General features: G+C 43.3%; 1 protein-coding gene across 1 annotated transcript in view; it reads left to right on the forward strand.

Annotated features, from left to right (window-relative positions):
• The window catches only part of LOC137848388 (neuronal acetylcholine receptor subunit alpha-7-like), a 58589-nt gene that overhangs the window by 3924 nt on the left and 36760 nt on the right, over nucleotides 1–17905 (forward strand). The window contains exon 2 of the mRNA XM_068667468.1: nucleotides 12985–13124. Within this exon, the coding sequence (XP_068523569.1) occupies nucleotides 12985–13124 (140 nt within the window). The remainder of the gene's footprint in view (nucleotides 1–12984; nucleotides 13125–17905) is intronic.

Consider the following 17905-nt stretch of genomic DNA (forward strand, 5'->3'; position numbering starts at 1 on the left):
GAAGGTATCTTCCAAGTCGTCTTTGGGAGAATGGCCGATGGTGCCTTAGGAGCATTCAGCCTTGCTCCAGCACAGGAGGACTTCTGACAACCTCAGAGCACAAGGTTTCAGGCACAAGATTCAGGTTCTAAAGAGAGCTCCAGACCTTTTTGCTCCCTCTGGTTTGTTCTCCAAAGAGAGGTGGAGGAGAGGATGAGTTAGTGATGGCAGTAACCTATTGGATGTTGTAGCTGGTAATCAAGGAGGGAGAAAGAAGGTTTCTCCAGCTCCAAGGAGTGATTAACGTAGATCAAAACCTTTGCATCACTCCTGGCATGGTTGTTCAAGGACACCTCCTGCCTGCATAATCTAATAAAGGAAGAGAGCAGAGCCGCCTTAGACAGGTAGAGCTAGCAGTGGCAATCAGCAGCACCCAAAGGAGTGAGCCAGGTTGGCAGGAGTTTATTGCTGAGCAAATATAGCTTGAAGAAAACGTGCTGCTTATCAAGTACTTTCTGTGTTGAGCAAAGCAGCTGGTAACAAGGCAGAGACCTGAACCAGATGATGTAAGTGGAAATAACAGTCTTCCTGCCTACGGCTCACAATTAAGTCAGTGAATTGCAATAGAAAAATAACATAATGAGCATGAGTACTTATGCTCATCAAACACAAGATGCAGGTGACCCTGCCCTGCCGTGCTATCTACTGGCCTTTCTCAGCTAAGAGAAACTGTGGTTACCAGAGAACTAAAATGGGTGTCCGCAGTACTTACTGACTTCCAGAATTAGATGCTCTACAGACCTTGTTGTCTTCCAGGATGTTGCACTGATCTCCTGGAAAAGCCCCAAGATGTGACTTTTGTCTGATTGGTGCTGTGCCTGAGCACCTCTCAGGACTGTCTGACTTCACCACCATCAGCCCTCCCTTGCGAGAGATGAGGCAGCCAGAAGAGCTCCCCTTTGATTTCTCATCACCAAGCCAATTTCACTCCACCTCTCACTAGATGTGCTGTGCTCCAGCAGCCCTTCCTCTCAGGGACACCCACTGGACTCACTCCATAGGGTCAGTGTCCTCAGTTGCTCTAGGGAGGCTTCGTTAGGCACAAAGCTAATTGTGTGTCATGCAGTGGGCCTCGATGATGCTGTATATATGCTGGCTGTGGAGTAGGATGCTACGTATTGTTTTCATCGTTGAGTCAGTAGGCTTAGGGGGAAAAAAAACAAATTGTTGTTGTTGTTTTTATATAATGATGTGGAAAATACATTTAACATTTCTTACCCTTCCTTCTCTCTTTTTGAAGAACTTTTTTTGCCCTGAGCCTGCAGAGTGGCAGAGCAGGTCATGACAAATGAAGTATATCCCCTGAATATTGTTCCACTTTAGAAAAGACATCAGCACACTAGCTTGAGAAGGAGCAGCTGTAAGAACAGGAATAGAGAAAAAATAACAATAATAAAAAACATTTGTTATATGGTTTTTCGTTGTCAGTGCTTCAGCTGTCACCCAGGCAGTGACTTTGAATTGTATCCATTCTTGTTTAGGCTTCATCCTCAAGTTATAGAGGAGACCAAGAATTTAGGAGGTCAGAGACTTCACAGGCAACCCTCCATGCTGGAGAGGAAGGATCCCCTCACACATGTATTGCTTAGACAGACATGAATGATATGGGGCAAATTACTGGATGTCTGTTTTTGTAATAATTGTAATGATAATTTGTTACAATGGCTTATTTCCACAGCTGTCAGCTAGAAAGCTAATTAAAAAACACTCTCCAAAGTCAACCTACTTATGGATTCCCAACAAAACAAACGCCTGGTTTGCTCATGGATTCCAGTAAACAGGGATAGTCAAACCACAGAGCTAAAATCATCTCTCAGAGCTACAGATTCACTCCACCTCAGCAGGCACTGGGTTGAAGGAACCACAGGTTATCCATGAAATTTTCACTGGCCTACCCCAAGCTAAAAGGAAAAGCATTAGCCATGCTTGCAAATACCTGTGAAGCAGATTTTTTTCTCTCCTCTCAAGACCAAGTTATCTTCCCTGCCTTCTAACAGATGTGATACTGGTGCTTACATTCATGATTGCAATTTCAGTTCCCCTCTCACCTCTCGCCCATTTTAGTATATAGCACCTAATGGAAAGGCTAATGGAAACAATGGATCAACTGGGAACATGTGTGTGGGTAAGGAGAGGAGCCATCCTTCCCCAGGGGAAGCCTCCTTCCAACTGGGAAAATAGTTTTCCTTTTGGGTCAAAATGACTAAGGAAGTCTGTATGCTGGGGCATGAAAGAGAGCAGGCATGGCAGCATAGGCTCACTTTCTGCTTTTCAAGTTAGTTGTGTTCTCTCAGAGATTGAGCATACCAGCATCTTCAGGTGTCCACTACTGCATCACAAGATGACTGCCATGCTCCACCTGGACACACAATTGTACTGACATAACTCAGGAGCAGTACATTGAGGTTACCAAGGCTTTAAAATAGGCAGATAAAAACATGTCAAAATCAGGCTCCCATGCCATCGTTGCCTGGGAGTACCTCATTTTCACTGCAGTTCATTTCTCTTAGTCAGGGTTAGTCAGCTGATGCAGTTTTGGTTGGCAGCAATGAAAACAATATATTTCGTCTCCCCGTTGATCCCCTAAAAAAACAGGACAAAAGCATTTACAATCCCAGAAATGGAGACAGATCAAAGCTAATAAACACACGTGTGCCACTGAGACCTTGTGACATTCAGAGTACGGAAGAAAACAGCTGTATCCTTCATGATACAGCCTGAGTTCAGCCACTTGATATAAGCAAAGGCAAATCTGTGCTGAAATCAGCCAAATCAAAGCACATCTTGCAATTTCAAGTGTCCTGGGTCAGATCTCCACAGACCCTTGTTTGATTGGTCACAAGTCTAATTTGCTAAGAATCAGCCATTTCCCTCATCATCTTGAGACGCTCCTAGAAGCAGCTTTTGTCTTCAGTGCAAAATAGATTCAGACTCCCTGCTAGGAATATTCATGCCTGTATTTACAGTTCCCTTTGCCTTTGAAGACCTGCACCACTAAAGACTAAGACTTCTTTCCCTCAGCAAAGCTGCTTAATAGCAGCCTCTTTGGCTGCCAAAACTTCCGAACTATCACCAGCTATCTATCAATGCAGCATCTTTCACATAGATGGGCTGCAAGTTTAGCCTGGCCTAGTGCAACCTGAGCACTGCAGCTTCAAACAGGGGTGATTCTCATCCACAAATGTTTTATGTAAGTTTTGGTTCCCTCGCAGTAAACTATTTCGGATCTTGAAAAGATGTATATTCATATTTCCCGGTTCAGGTGTGCAGCACAGAAAAGGATGAGAAATGAGCAGCTGTTCAAGGCGCTGTCAAAATTCCCAGCAGGGAAGCTCACATCCACTTCATGGGGCCCTGACACAGTGTTTCTTGCCATCCACCATTTGAGTTTCTAACACAGAATCCTTGCAACTTTCTCTACATTCCCAGGTCCATGTTGACTGCCCTTGCCCATGCCTTGCAGGCAGTGCAGCCCTCCCACTTTGCTCCAAGGCCACAGCGGAGTCTTGAACAATGCAGGACGAAGGCAGAAGAAGCCATCACTGAATTTGGCTTTTGAATCCTCAGTGCCTTTGCTGGTTATAATTGTTGTGCAAGTACGGTTTACAGGCTCGAAGGGCAAAAGTTCATCATCTGTTGCTCAGATCTGGGAAAACCTAGGTGGACAGGCAGGTGTAATATGATTTCAGATACGGAAACAAATAAGTAAATCTGCTGGGGGCTGAGGAGATGATAGGAAGAGATTTTTTTTTTTATATATATATAAACCCATTGTAGATAATAATAGTGCTGGAGGCTGGAATGACAAATACAGTTTATTGTGCAAACCAGTGTTCAGTCTCCACCTTCTCCCCTGAAAATATCACAATATAAATAGAAAAAAAATAAAAATAAAAATAAAAATAAAAATAAAAATATAAAAATAAAAATAAATCCAGGATCAGCAGGACCCTGGAAGAAGAGGAAGAGAAAAATAGTTGATCTCCCAGGATGACGAAAAGTTCCCAAGATGTGAAGAAAGCAAAGATGAAAATCAGACATCACTCTCCCAAGTGCTCTTGCTTAGTCACAAACTTGCCTTTGCTAGGCAGAGAAAGCTGTTCCTTTTTTCACAGCTCAGGGGTGATGGAGGGACCTTGCCTCAAAACAATTGCCTTGATGTGATGTTGCTGAAGCTACACTGGCAGTCGAACTGCTCTGGATGATGCAGAGGACAGGTCAGAGTGAAAATGTTGCACACAACCATCTTGTTGTGGAAATGAAGCACGCAGTGTGACCAAACACGTCGCAGAGGTTATGGTCAGTAGCAATGGTATTTCATGGGCTTGAGTGGGCTCCTTTAGAGACATCTGTGAATGTGGTGCAGATCATCATGGCTGCCTAATTAGCAGCACTCGATTAGTGAGGTTCATAGTGCTCTTTCGATGGGGGCTTTCCCTTCATTTACTGGCTTGGGTACTGAACTGTGCAGAGGTGAAGGGATGTGGAAGGATGCTGCTCTGCGAGCCAGTGTGAGTGGGGAATTCAGCAGCCTGCTCCAGCATGCTGATGGCTGTGTCCCCAGTGCCTCACTTTTATCGTGTGGTTTTATTTGTTTCCACTGGTGTCCATCACTGCTCATTCACAGTGATCTCTGGAAGGCCAGCAGGAGTCACCTCTGCACAACCACAGCTCCCCGTAATATGTCTTGGCAAGGAGAGTCCCAGTCTTCACCCCTGCTCCAACTCCTTCCTCCTGCGCTCCTCCACCTCTATGATTGTATTAACTGCACTTATGTTGCATGGAGATGATGTAAACTAGCATAATACAAAAAAAATACAGCTTTTTTTTTTTTTTTCCCCTTTGTTTTTTTTTCCTAGCTGCCATGAATTTGAGAGGTCTCCCACTGTTAATATCCTAATGCATGTCTCTTCACCTTACACACACATCTCAGCCTTTAAAACATCTGCATCAAACCATCAGGACCACTGAAAAAAAAAAAAAATAATCCCGTCCTTTCATTATATAATGGCCTATATACTCTTTTTAGCATGTTGTCATGTGCCTAAAGTCTTTGAGTTGAAACCTTTCCTCACATACCCTTTAATACCCATCTCTGCATCGGGAGCTCTTTATCTGGTATAAAAGAGCAGAGATGACCAATATCAGGAAGATTAGGTCTTTTTTTTTTTTTTTTTTTTTTTTTTTTGTGTAGGAAAAGCAGGCATTTCTCACATTCCTCTGGGTAACTAATGAGTTTTGAGTGTAAGATGCAAAAACAATCTGCGTAGCGAGAGCTGAAGATAAGAGTCAAATATTACCCAGAAGGGAAGCAGATTAAAAAGAGATTTTAAATGACAGACGTATTCAAATACACAGTACTCACACACAGACACACGCAGGGTTGAGGCAACTGATATGATTCCATTGTCTAGTATGTGAGTACTCTTCCCCGAAGGTGTGATGGTGTGCATTTTAAATCAAAGGGCATTGAAAGAAATAATGCCTTTGCAGCCACAGACAAAAGTGAAAATGCTGCACATAAGAACAAAAGCGGATGGGACACATTTGTGTCTCTGGGGATTAAGTGACATATGGCAGTGGCATGCTTTACATTCTCAGAAATCTGCAAAATATACAAAATTAGGCAGATGCTTTTTTATAGCTACCAAAGCAGTAGGACATACCACATTTTAGCAAGCGGTGTTGTCATTCCAATTATTTATTTCAGTGAATTTGCATGTGAAACAACTTGTTTTTTCTCTGATACGACTTCTGTTACTTCTCCCACAATTCATAATTGTGGACGGTATGCATCTTCCTCTGATCATTATATTTGTGTTCACTCAGAGATAGCTAAAACCCCTGTAGCCCTGCAACGATAAACTAAAGAGAATATAGCTAGTAGAAGATAAGGTACTCCAGAAGAGTTTGCAGTTTGTTAGGAAAGTACGTGAAAGTTCTGGGAGTTAGGTTTGCTGCACAAATGTTTTCCTAATGTCTTTTGCTGTGTAAATGTTTCAGTCACACTGAGACTGTAGGCAATTGTGATATAATGAAATGTAAGAATACCTATCAGTATAATGACACTGATTTTCAAAAAAGACCAGAACTCCACGCAACTTCTTTTGCAAAATAGTACAAACCAAACCAAACATACATAAACACCCAAAAAAGAAACAAGGAAAGTGAAAAAAAAAAAAAAAAACCACACCACAGTATGCAAAGAAACAAAGAGGAAAAAAATGCAAAAACTGGGGTTAAATACCTGCAGAAAGTGCAAGGAGATTGAATAAACACCACAACCACAATATTGCTGCAGTTTTGGATGCTTTCTGAAAGTAGCAGGGAACAAAACATGTGAAAGGAATAAAGTGATGAATGAGAAATATGTTGTTGACAATATGCTGTTGACTTTAATTTACTGTGCTGTTTGTATGCAAATCGTTCTATGAACTGTTTTTGAAGAAGGAAGAAAAAAAGGCATGTTTTAATTCAGAGGCATATTAGCATGCGTATGTGTCAAGAAAAGTGATGTAGGAAAAATATGACATTTGAACTGAAATTATTTAGGTACAAATAACTACTATAAACTTCTATGAATAAAGTAATAGCTTGTGTGTAAGACTCATGCCTGTGCCAAAAGAAATTGGCAACAACTAGAAAGCATTCAGCTAGAAGCTGGCACAATATAGACAAAAAAAGTCAAGAGATTATCAAAATAAATCCAGGGAACAACATTAAGAATAGGAAGAGTGATCACTAAACACGAGAAATATGTCTCAGACCAGCTTTGAAATCTCCGTTACTCCACTTACTCTCTTGTTTATATTTACAATTTAATATTTATTCTTTACTGTACATAGCAAGCCAACCTATCACCCACACTGCGGTTGCTTGGTCAAGAAGCTGGCCCCTTTTGGAGCAAACCTGGGAAGCTGGCAAGGCTGGGCTCTTGCCTTGGAGCTCAGGGAGCTCTGCATGCAAAGCAGAGCAGTGGGATCTATCAGCCAAGACATGACAGCACTACTCTTAGGAAAGGAAGGAGCATCTGGCCTTCCTGGGGATAGCATATGGACAGTCTGGCCAGAGATAGCGGCAATTTTGACAGCCATACTTACCAGACAACACTGATCAGCCTCCAGACCCAACAAACTCTTAACCAGATCTGAACCCAAACCCACAGAAGGTGCAAGGAGTATTACGGTGACACGCTGGGGACTTCAGGCTGCCACTCAAGCACAGAAGAGGCAAGTCAATCCCAGAGGAACCCAGGCAGACAGAAAGTAGAAGAGGTCTGCGGTCAGCCCACAGCCACATGTCAGGACACACATCTCTGTTTCTTCATCAGGCCAAGCAAAACGTGAAGGGAGGAAACCAGTGCAATGCCACAAACCACATGCAGCACACAGGTCAGGGGAAATGGCTTCACTAGTTTTAGTCAGGTTTACGTCTTTTTCTTTCTTTATTTATTTTTAAATATATTTTTCCTCTCTTTGCAGTGGTTTGGGGTTGTTTAAACATTTATCTTTAGTTTTGCAGCATGCACAGATATCTGAGTCGCAGTAAGATCAGCACATCTGAAGTCACCACCACACATGCATGCCTACTGAGGCAGCTCTCCTAGCCATCATTGGCAAGAAGACACGAGGAGTTCATTCTGAGCTTGAGCTTAAGCATGCAGAGTTGCTGGCTTGGAGCTGACATCATCCAGCACCAGCTTGATCTAATTTAATTGCAACGTCTCAGAGAATTCAAAACCCTTTATATATGATACCATACAGTCAGTATGAGACACCATCTGTGCTAGCCACATCAAACATGCCTCTCCCCCTGTAGCTGTTAAGCCACACGTTATCCAAATACCTGGATGTTCTTGCTTCTAGATTTGCCCTGAAGAGATCTCTGCTGTTTAGCTACTAAAGCTCTGCAGATGTTTATTTGATATCCAATTATCCCACGTTTCACCCTTAGTGTCTCTGCCTAGCCTATCTGTGGCATTACAACATGTCTGCACTTAACAATGATGAAATCTTACACACAGACTCTGTGTGTGCAAAGAAAGACAGAGCCCAGACTGTGAAATAACACCAAGGCGTCTTGCTTTATCTCCTGCAGAAATAATTCAAGGCGAGCATGTTGTAAGAGAATGAAGGAGGAGAATGGCAGCTGTTCAGAGGCATTTCAGAAATGAGCCCATAGGGAGGCTTCCATCTTCTGTTTCCTTGGTACAGGCTCTTCCTTCACATCACAGGACCCACTGATCCAGCAGAGAGGACACCACACCTTCACAGGGGCTTTCCCCGATCTCTTGGTAATGCATTAGGAGAGACCTATATATTCTCACACCTCCTGCTGGAGGAGATGGTAGCATACTGTAATAGAGAAATAGTTCCTGGGCAAATTACCTTGCAGTGCAGTTCTCAGCAACTCCGTCCTAGAAAGAAAGATGCAGTCTCATTATAACATGTATTCCCAAGAGGTTTGGTTGCAGTTTATAGATCATGTTGATCAATCAGTGGGTATCACAATAAGGGCTTTTTGCAGACTTCTTTCCACATGCAGCTGTATAGGAGGAGATTCAGAGAGGTACTGAAGAGATGAACATAGTCCATGGATACCCCAGCTACCCATAAAGCTTTTCAGAAAACCATAAAGGGACTCTATCTATTCCATGGGTTAATTGTCTTCTTCTTTTCCAAATGTCTGCAAATTGCAAACAAACAAACAAACAAAAAGCCACAACAGTTTAGAGAACCAACTTAGGTTACTCAGAGAGTAAAACTTAGGCAATAACATACTCCAAAACTCTGCCTACCTCAAACATTGCATTTCACTTCACAACCCCAAACCCATGCTTTTTGGTTTAAGCATATTTTGAAGAGAGACATCCAGCATATTTTGATATTCAGCAGTCCTGATTAGGACACTGAGGTGTAGTAGCTTTTGTTCTAGAGGCTTACTACATTCCTTACTGAAAATCATGTTCCCTTACCCTTGCCCTAACCCTTCCTCTTCCCTTTTCCTGATTCCCTTTTCTTTACTTCTGCCCATCAGGTAGGCACTGGTAAGATCCCACCTGAATCTTCTCTTCTCTAGGCTGAACAGAAGAACACTCTCTCAGCTTTTCCTCATTGGAGAAGCCTTCCAGTCCCTTCATCACCTTTATGGCCTTTTGGTGGATTTGTTCTAGTAAGTCCATGTCTCCTTTGTCCTGAGGAGGCCAGAACCAGAACCACCACTCCAGGTTTGTCTCACCACTGCTGAGCAGAGAGCAAGAATAACCTCCTCTGACCTGCTGGTGAGGCTTTGCTTGATGCAGCTCAGGGTGCTGGTGGCTTTCTTCACTGCAAGGGTAGATTTGAGGCTCATCTGGCTCACCTGGTGTCAACAAGGCCCACCAAGGCTTTTCTGCCAAACTGCTCTCCAGCCAGTGGGCTTCCAGCCTGAGGTTGTTCATCCGCAGACGCAGAGCTTTGCATCTCCTTTAATTGAACTTCATGAAGTTTCTGAAATTTCTGTCAGCCAGTTGTCCAATCTGTCCCTGTGAAAGGCAGCACAAATATGTGGTGCATCAGCCATTCACTTTTGAATCACCTGGAAACTTGCTGAGTGTGCAGACATTAACATCAATGATGTTAATTAGCTAGTATCCCTAGTATCCACCCCTGGGGTACTCCGAAGCTGACTGGCCTTCAGCTGGACTTCATGTTGCTGATTACAGCCCTCTGAACCTGACAGTCCACCTCACCGTTCACTTACCTAGCCTGAAAAGCATCTGCTTGTCTCCGAGGGTGTTGTGAGAAATAGTGCCATCATCCACTGGGCATGCTTCCCTCAAATTTTAGTGAAGACAGTGTGTTTTGCTACTACTTCGGAGATAATTGAGCAGCACAGGGGACACTGGCTGAGGCAGTGTGACACACAAATCTCTCTTTTATTTAAAGATGCTGCATCTAGCAAGCATCTTCCTTAATGACCATTGCTTGTACTTTCCCTGTAACATACACAGACCAGCAAGTCTGGCATTGCTTTTGGGAGACTGACCTGGTAAGCTGAAGTTTTGACGCTCAACTTCCAGCCTAGTTTAAAAGATGAAACTTTGTATTAGGGACCAGTGAGCTCACAGTGACACTGCTTTTGGTGAGATTTCTGCAGCTGAGGGGTAGGCAATGGTAAAGCTTATTCTACCATTATTCCTGAGAGATGCAGATTTCCCCATCTCCAGCAAACACTCCATTTAGCACTCAGAGTTGTAGTGTCACAATGCATTAGCACAAGCATCAGAGGGGAAAAAAGCAGCAATCTCTCTGGAGTAGGAAACATTAAGTATCTGAAAATTACAATTTTAAGAAAAAGCCTATGAAAACACAACCCTGACTTCTCAGCCTACTCAGTTTCTTCTCCAAAATACAGCAGAGAGACAGCGGTTTGATTAGACGTACCAGGTTTTTGTGATACCAATAGCTGCCAAGGCTACATGCCAGGAGAACCCAGAAGCTCTGCTGCTTCTGAATCTGTGTGATTTTGTAAACACAACCAGGCAGCACACAAACATGAGGCTACTCTTGCTAACTCAGCAGGCTAAGTATAGATCAGCGAAGGTTATGTTAACAGCTTTGGATACAAGAGGTTGCAAAGCAATAGGACCCCATTGCAGAGGGGAGAGTTGAAGACAGGGTGGAAAACCAGGTACAAAAAGTGCACTGGTGGGTTAATTGAGCTGACGGTGCAAAGACATTTTCATGGAGCGCACTGCAAAGGGTTGTGCTGAGATTTCTCCAATCCAGGCCTCCCTCAGTGAGCTGTTTTAATGCACCATGACAGTGACGGTACCGGGGCACTCCTGCAGCCCAGCCAACTTCCCGAGCCTGGTGAAGGGCACTTCTCTGCTGCAAAAAGCTGAGGTAGACAGTTTAAAAGGGATGTTAAAGGCAAACATTACATAATGCCCCTCAGAATGAGGGCAATAGTGCAGGCAGTCATTCCTTCCCCAAAGCACAGGAGCAGGAGAGGGGAGCAGGGGGAGTGTGTTAGGTGAGTCAAAGGACAGCAGATTTGCTCAAAACACAGAGCCTCTTTGCATAGGATGATGTCTTGTGGTTTTCACTGGTTTCCTTCCCACGGAAGAATATTAAAAGGTAATTGGAGCCTGCTGAGGCACTGGAAATTAATATATTAAGAGGACTTTAATCACTGCCTTGCAAGGAAGCTTACTTAAGCTGGTGAAGTGAGAAACTGTGGCCAGAGCTTGTCACTGCAGATGGTAAAGCAGTGTCCAGTGTGTCAGTAAGGGCTACTGGAGCAGCCCTACAGCACCTGCTCCCTTGGGCCCCCATGAACATGTTATGTATTATTCAAGAGAAGAGAGGGTCCATGAAGATGATGAGTCAGTGTAACTCACCAAAATAAACAAAAACACTCTTTCTCCTTGTTCACAAGGCACTGCCGTACTGGTAAGCCACAAAACTCCCCTCAGTATCAGGAAAATGGGAACAAATCTGAATTAAACATATTTTTTAACTGAGCAACATTATCAGCTTTAAAAGGCATGGCTGCTGTGTTGGAGATGCCTGTTCCAGGCTTGCAGGGCTTGCTGAGCACAGTAAAATGCTGGGGAGAGAAGAATTAGTTGTTAGAGTTTGCTTGGACTGTCAAAAAGGTATTCATCACAGCCACTGTGAGAGGATTCCTGGTCTCAGTGTGAAGACCTCTGCTCAAGAGTTAAAAAGAGTCACAGTGTATTAAAAATGCCTCAGCCCCAAGTGTGTAGATTCACTGCCAGAGGTTGCATTTCTACAATGTAAGGGATGTACAGCCAAGCAGACAGGACTGGTTTGGCCTGAGAGAACCTGCAGCCCATGGCCCACACTCTGTTTGATGATCTCTGAGTTGAGCTCAGGCTGCCACCAGGCAGGGCACCAAAACCTGCATGGTCCTATGGGACCCAAGCTCCTGGAAAGCAAACCCCAGTGAGCTGCTGATGTTACCATAGGAGGAAACTGGAGCAATCACTGCTACACAGCCTCATCCATGCTTGCTGTGGCCTGAAAACACTGCAACACCAGGTACATGACCGTGCTCCATGCCCATCACAAAAGCAGGATGACAGGACACAGAAGAATGGTGCAATTTAAGCACAGACTGAAATCCTGCTAGTCTCTCACAGGCTTTTTTGTCTGCATGACAGCGGCTGTGTTGAGACCATTGCCACAGGAAGCCCAGTTAAGCCTCTAACAGCATGAGCTCAATACCACTGTTACACATACCTGCCGCACATTCTGGCCTCCAAACCACTGCCTCATTTGGTGCCAGCAAAGTGTGCTGCCATCTGAAGGAAAAATGTCAACCCAAAGCCTGTAGAGGCTTCCACACAAAACCAAAGAGGGTATTTAGAAGGCTTTTTCCTGCTTCCTGAGCACTCAGAGAAGGGCTGATACATCAGCCCTGAGTTACAAGCATACCTGTTATACATGCTGAGTAAACACGCAGTGTGTCCGAGTAATACCAGCACTGGCACACAGCAGCCCATCTCTAGGAAATAAGCACAAGCAAATGAAGGTGCTCTCACTGCCTTCCAGCAAGCTGTCTGGCAGTTCTGGAGTCCTGATCATCATCAGGATGGGGCCAAGCAGTGGGGGACTTTTACTCTGAGTCCAAAAGGATGTTTGGTAGTTTTTGAGTGTTAGTAACCAGTTAAAGTGTTAATAGTTTTTTTTTTTTTTTTTTTTTTTTTTTTTTTTTTCCCTTTTTCTTTTTATTTTCTTTTTCTTTAGGATCTCACCAGTCACCTATGTAGAAAAACCGTGTCTGTCACACCTACACACAGAGTTTGGGGGAAGTTAGTTTTTGGAAAACAGCTTTCAAATTACCAACATATTAAGAGGGATTTTTCAGCTAAACAGACAACCGATGAGGACAATGGGACCAGACTCAGTGACAGCTGCCTTCTTTCTTTTCCCCTAGTCTCTCTGCAGGGTGAAAGCCAGAGGCGCTTGTACAGAGAGCTGCTGAGAAACTACAATCGTCTTGAGCGACCGGTCATGAACGACTCCCAGCCCCTTGTAGTCGAGCTTCAGCTTTCTTTGCTGCAGATAATTGACGTGGTAAGTCACTGGCTGCTCCATTCTCCATGGCACCCTAATCTTATCTCTCATGTAGGTACCACACATTTCCTCTTAATCAGGCTATCAGAGATGAAAACGTACTGTCTTTGGCTCAGCACCCTCAAAAATTGCTGGAGTACATGCTTTTACACTTTAAAAGAGTGAATATCATCCTAGAATCACAGTCATCTCTGATACAACATGAGCTGCAAGACTATGCAGTTTTTCCATTTGTTTTAGACAGAGAAAATAATTCTGTTTTAAACAGAAAAAAATAATTAAACAGTTCAGAAGCCATGTGTCACTACAAATGATTAATGACATCTTCTTCTCAGCACCATGCAGGATGCAATAACTGAAGACAATGTGAAGCATTAGGAGCTAGTATCACTGCATTTACACTTTTTCTTTAGACATTATAATGGTGTCGACCTCTTCTCCAACCATGTCTTTACCAAACAGTTGAAAGAACCTGTCTTGAGATGACGTTAGGAATATATAAAAACAAAACCTGGAGGCATAGCCCTCTAATTGTCTTCACCAATCTCTCTGAAACATACTTTTCCAGAACTAGAGATTTGAGCCATGGAAAAATTTTAATATAATAATCTAAACCTGAATCTCTTTTTCACCCCAACAATGATTCTCTACAATAAGCCATGCTGTATGGGGACAATTTCCTTAATGTGCATGGAAAAACAAAACAAAACAAAACAAAACAAAAAACAGACAACAAAAAATTTTTGACCACCATCACTTAGGCCAGTGCAACAAACAGCTGAATACATCAGTGCTTCTCCCTTCATCCTGCCATTTCCATAAGCAGTAGTACGGGCTGGTTTCCAACACGCTGTCATTGTTGTGGAGAGAACGAGGAGGAGAGAGAGAAACTTGCAAATATTGGTGCAATTGCAGAGCAATTTGACAGAGGTCTCAAATATTTAAAATTCTTATAGTACCCATAATTTTTATGGAAATGCGTGGTGCACCACGTGCTCCTTCTGGAGGGACAAGTGAACCCCTGGAGGCCTAGCCCCCCAGCACAGTGCAGCACCAGCGGCAGGACCAGCCAGTTGTGGTTCCCCCAGGGCAGGCAGCAGCCACTCAGGCAGGATAAGCAGCTTTCTCCTTTGACAAATTAGTGACTGCACCGAGCTGGAAGAGAGAGGAGATCAGTACCCTTAGCTGAAGTCACTCGTTCACAGCAGGGGCTCACAGTCCTCTTCATGAACGAAAGAGCAGAGAAATCCTCCAGCTACTTTCAAGTAAATTTCAGCGAGCAATTCCAGGTTTAGCAGAGGAATCTTAGCTCCAAAGATCTTGCTTCAAACCTTCCTTTTCCGCTGGTATTTCATGCAGTAATTTGAAGGTTGAGGGTAGAAGAGAGGACTTTTTAGCCTTCCGGCTGTGACTGTACATTTTCAAAGTCACTCAGTCAGGAGGAGGGAAGAGTTACATAAAACCTTTTTTCAGCTGGGTTTCACATTTGCATGTGAAATATATCCTTTCAGCAGACCTTTCTTTAAGTGCTCTGTCTACCTTATGTGTATGTCCATTGCAACATATTTAATTCCTGTTTCTTTTGGGTTTTCAGCAATAAGAAAGAGGTCATTTAAATGGTCATGCCTACATAGAATCACAGCTTTGCTTCCCTCTGCCTCAGCACACACTACAGATGCTAGAAGCTAAGCTCAGAGCATTATTGACTTATCCCAGGCTCATGGTCTTGCAACCTTTGATTATGGTGTTTTTAAAAAAATATCTGTACTAACCTGAAATGTGTATCTTACACAATGTAAAATAGATGCCTGTCGCCTCCAGGGAAGAACAGAAAATCAAATCTAAACTCAAAAAAAAAAAAAAAAAATCTAAATTAATCTTCTGTAGCCAGGCTTCTAATAGCAGCATTGATGACAATTTGCTACACAGAGAGGAAAGACAGCTCTGAGATCCCCATAGTTTGCCAAATAATAATGACTTAAAGTATCACCTCCTCTTCTCTCATCCATTCAAAGAAAACTTCATAGCATGACTTCCATAGACTGAATTTTCTGTAGCCACCAACATTTATTTGCCTTTATTTTGTTTATATATTTTTTTTTTAGCACTCAAAGCCCAAAGCCAGCTGCCATACTCAAAGCCTTGAAGAACATGTTCTTTGCTTTTCACAGTTGTAAAAACAGACAACAAATAGACCAGTAGACAAATGCATGATGTGAAGAACATCCTATCATTAGCATTAGGATTTTTCCAAAATGGTCTTAATTCACATCTACAGCCAAGCCAGACCTCTCACATCCAGGAAACAAATGAGTAGGAAGGGGACCTGTTGCACTCCCTGTTTAGCATCAGGACTCAGTTTAGATTGCCACCTCCTAAATGTGTAAGGACAACATCCTGGGATCACTTTTGCCTGGGGCCTGTCCCCCACCCTTCCCCGGAGGAGGTGGGCACTTCCCTGGCCCAGGCAGTGGGGATTTGGGTGCTGAACTTTCCCAGGAGCACAGGGAGCACTGACACACTCTGACAGCCTAACAAGTGTACAGCACAGCCAAGAGTACCTGGAGTGAGATTCCTCTTTTTAATTTGCCTGAAAGCCCAGCTTGTCAGTCAGGCTAGACAAATTAAGAAATAAGGCATTTTTCACAGCAAAGGAAGTGCAGGCATTTTCCCTTTGGCTCACTGTGATGGTAGCCTGCTAAGTAGAAAATATTTGTCATCATGAATGGTGATTTTGATTGCTCCTGCTGGCATCTGCAGGAGACCTTATCTGAGGGGGTCTATATCCTTTATAATGAAGAAATGGTGAGACATTTTTAAAAAATACAGTATTTTTTTAAGCTTTCCTTCTGTTAGTGATACTATTTATCGTTATCTTTGGGTCAGTGCATCAATGCCACTGCAACAATAGACACACTGCTTTTGGTGCAAGAAAAGCTTGTTTGATTAGCTTTCTAGGCCACGTTTCTCCAAACTGCAAGTTGAGATGTATAAAGAGAAAAAGAAACCAGCCAGGCAAACAATAGAAGTGTATCATGACTAAAACTGCAGCAATTCTCACAGGCTTAATAAAAAAATTATTTAAAGAGCCACATTCCACGAAGAGTGCTGCAAGGTGGCACAAAGCTGCAGAGGTGATAAATGACTCAAAAGTCCTTTCTAAAAGCAAACACAGCTCTGAGGTTTCCAGTAAGTGCATTGTTTCCTTTCAGAGGCCACACACTGCCAAGCTCACTCATTAGCCTCATGCAAGAAAAGGGGAGGGCCTGTCCATCACTCTGACATTGTCGTCTTCTGCAGAGCCACCCTGAAGGTCTGGCTGTTGATCCAGAAAACCACGCCAGGTTTGTAACACCACACTCTTGTTAGTGCTTCAGTGCCAACAGCCCCCCTGTTTCAGAGGGAATACAATAAGAAAAATGATAAGAAAAAGGGATGGCAAACCCCCAATAGGAAGGCATAAAAATATTAAAACAAAACCAATCTTGCCACCCAAGAGCAACTTGGCACTTCTGGAAGTGAAAAAATCCATCATTTTGCTGTAGCTATAAACCCCAAACAAACATTATATATGGAAAATATACTGTAAGCTGTTTTGATTTGATTGAACAGCGTGTAGAGTGATTGTCCATTCCACAGATTGCAGGATCATCCCAAACCGGATCATATGCTTGCAAACAGTCCCACTTAAACCGCAGATTTAGGTGCTTCTCGAAGCTCTGGATTGGTGTGCAAAGTAGCAAGACAAGGTCACAGACGAGTTTAATGGAGCAATAAAGAGCCAATATGCAGTTTGTCTCCTGAAAACTGGAACTGTGCATATTGTGCTTTTTCGGGCAGGGAAATTATGGTGAAAATATGCGCATGCTTTCCCTGAGTACTCAGATGCAGTTATTACTGCTATAAGCAGTGTGCTAGCTTGGCAACACAGAAGTTTTAACTTTATCTACCAGAAACTCATCAGAATTCCAGATTCAAGCTTTAGTTCACGTCGTTTTTCCTCTAAACCAGATTGCAGCCCCGAGAAGTGTTTTTTTTTTTTTTTTTTTTTTTGAGGAAGTGTTTGGTGAGATAATTTTTCCTTGCAGGCAGCTTTTATAGTAGGGATATCCTCATCTGCCAGCTCAGTTCCTGGGTGATCTGCTCCTCAGTTAGCAGGGCCCTTGAATTCAGCCCACAAGAGCTGGTATAGGAAGAGCGTTGTGCTGGCTCTTACTCCATTTGCCTAAAAATTGCCGAAGCACAAGGCTGCCTGTAAGTAGACTGTGCCACAAGGTGAAGGTAAATGGCAGGAGGAAGGTGATGAAGGCCAGCTGTGTGGCACCTGCCATCTGATGCAGACTTCCTAGTGTCAGTGTACTTGCAAAATCTCTGTCAGATCTGGACGTCTTTAGCAGTCATCCCCTTGTTTTCAAGTGCTTCATAAGCTGTAAACTCAGATGATTTATGAAACAAGCTCTGCTTTCTAATCTGAAAATGTGTTTATTCCTTCCAGAAAACATTAACACAGTGAAGGTACCGTTCTCCCCTTTTGCAAAGCTGACTAAGGACAAGAGTTGCTGGTGGTACTGGCGCTGGTGGTGGTGCTGGTGGTGGTGCTGGTCCTGCCAGCAGTGCTGAGGAGGGTGGCAGCCAGGCACACTGGTTTTAAAAAGTGAACCAAACAATCAGAAAATTCAAATATTGTCTTTCTAGTTCTATTTCTCCTCTCCATTCCTAAATTGACTTTACAGTGGCTAAGTCATCCCCTCCTACCCTACATCCTGACACTGCCATGTGTC

The sequence above is a fragment of the Anas acuta genome, chromosome Z (assembly GCF_963932015.1).
Source record: "Anas acuta chromosome Z, bAnaAcu1.1, whole genome shotgun sequence".
Classification (NCBI taxonomy): Eukaryota; Metazoa; Chordata; class Aves; order Anseriformes; family Anatidae; genus Anas; species Anas acuta.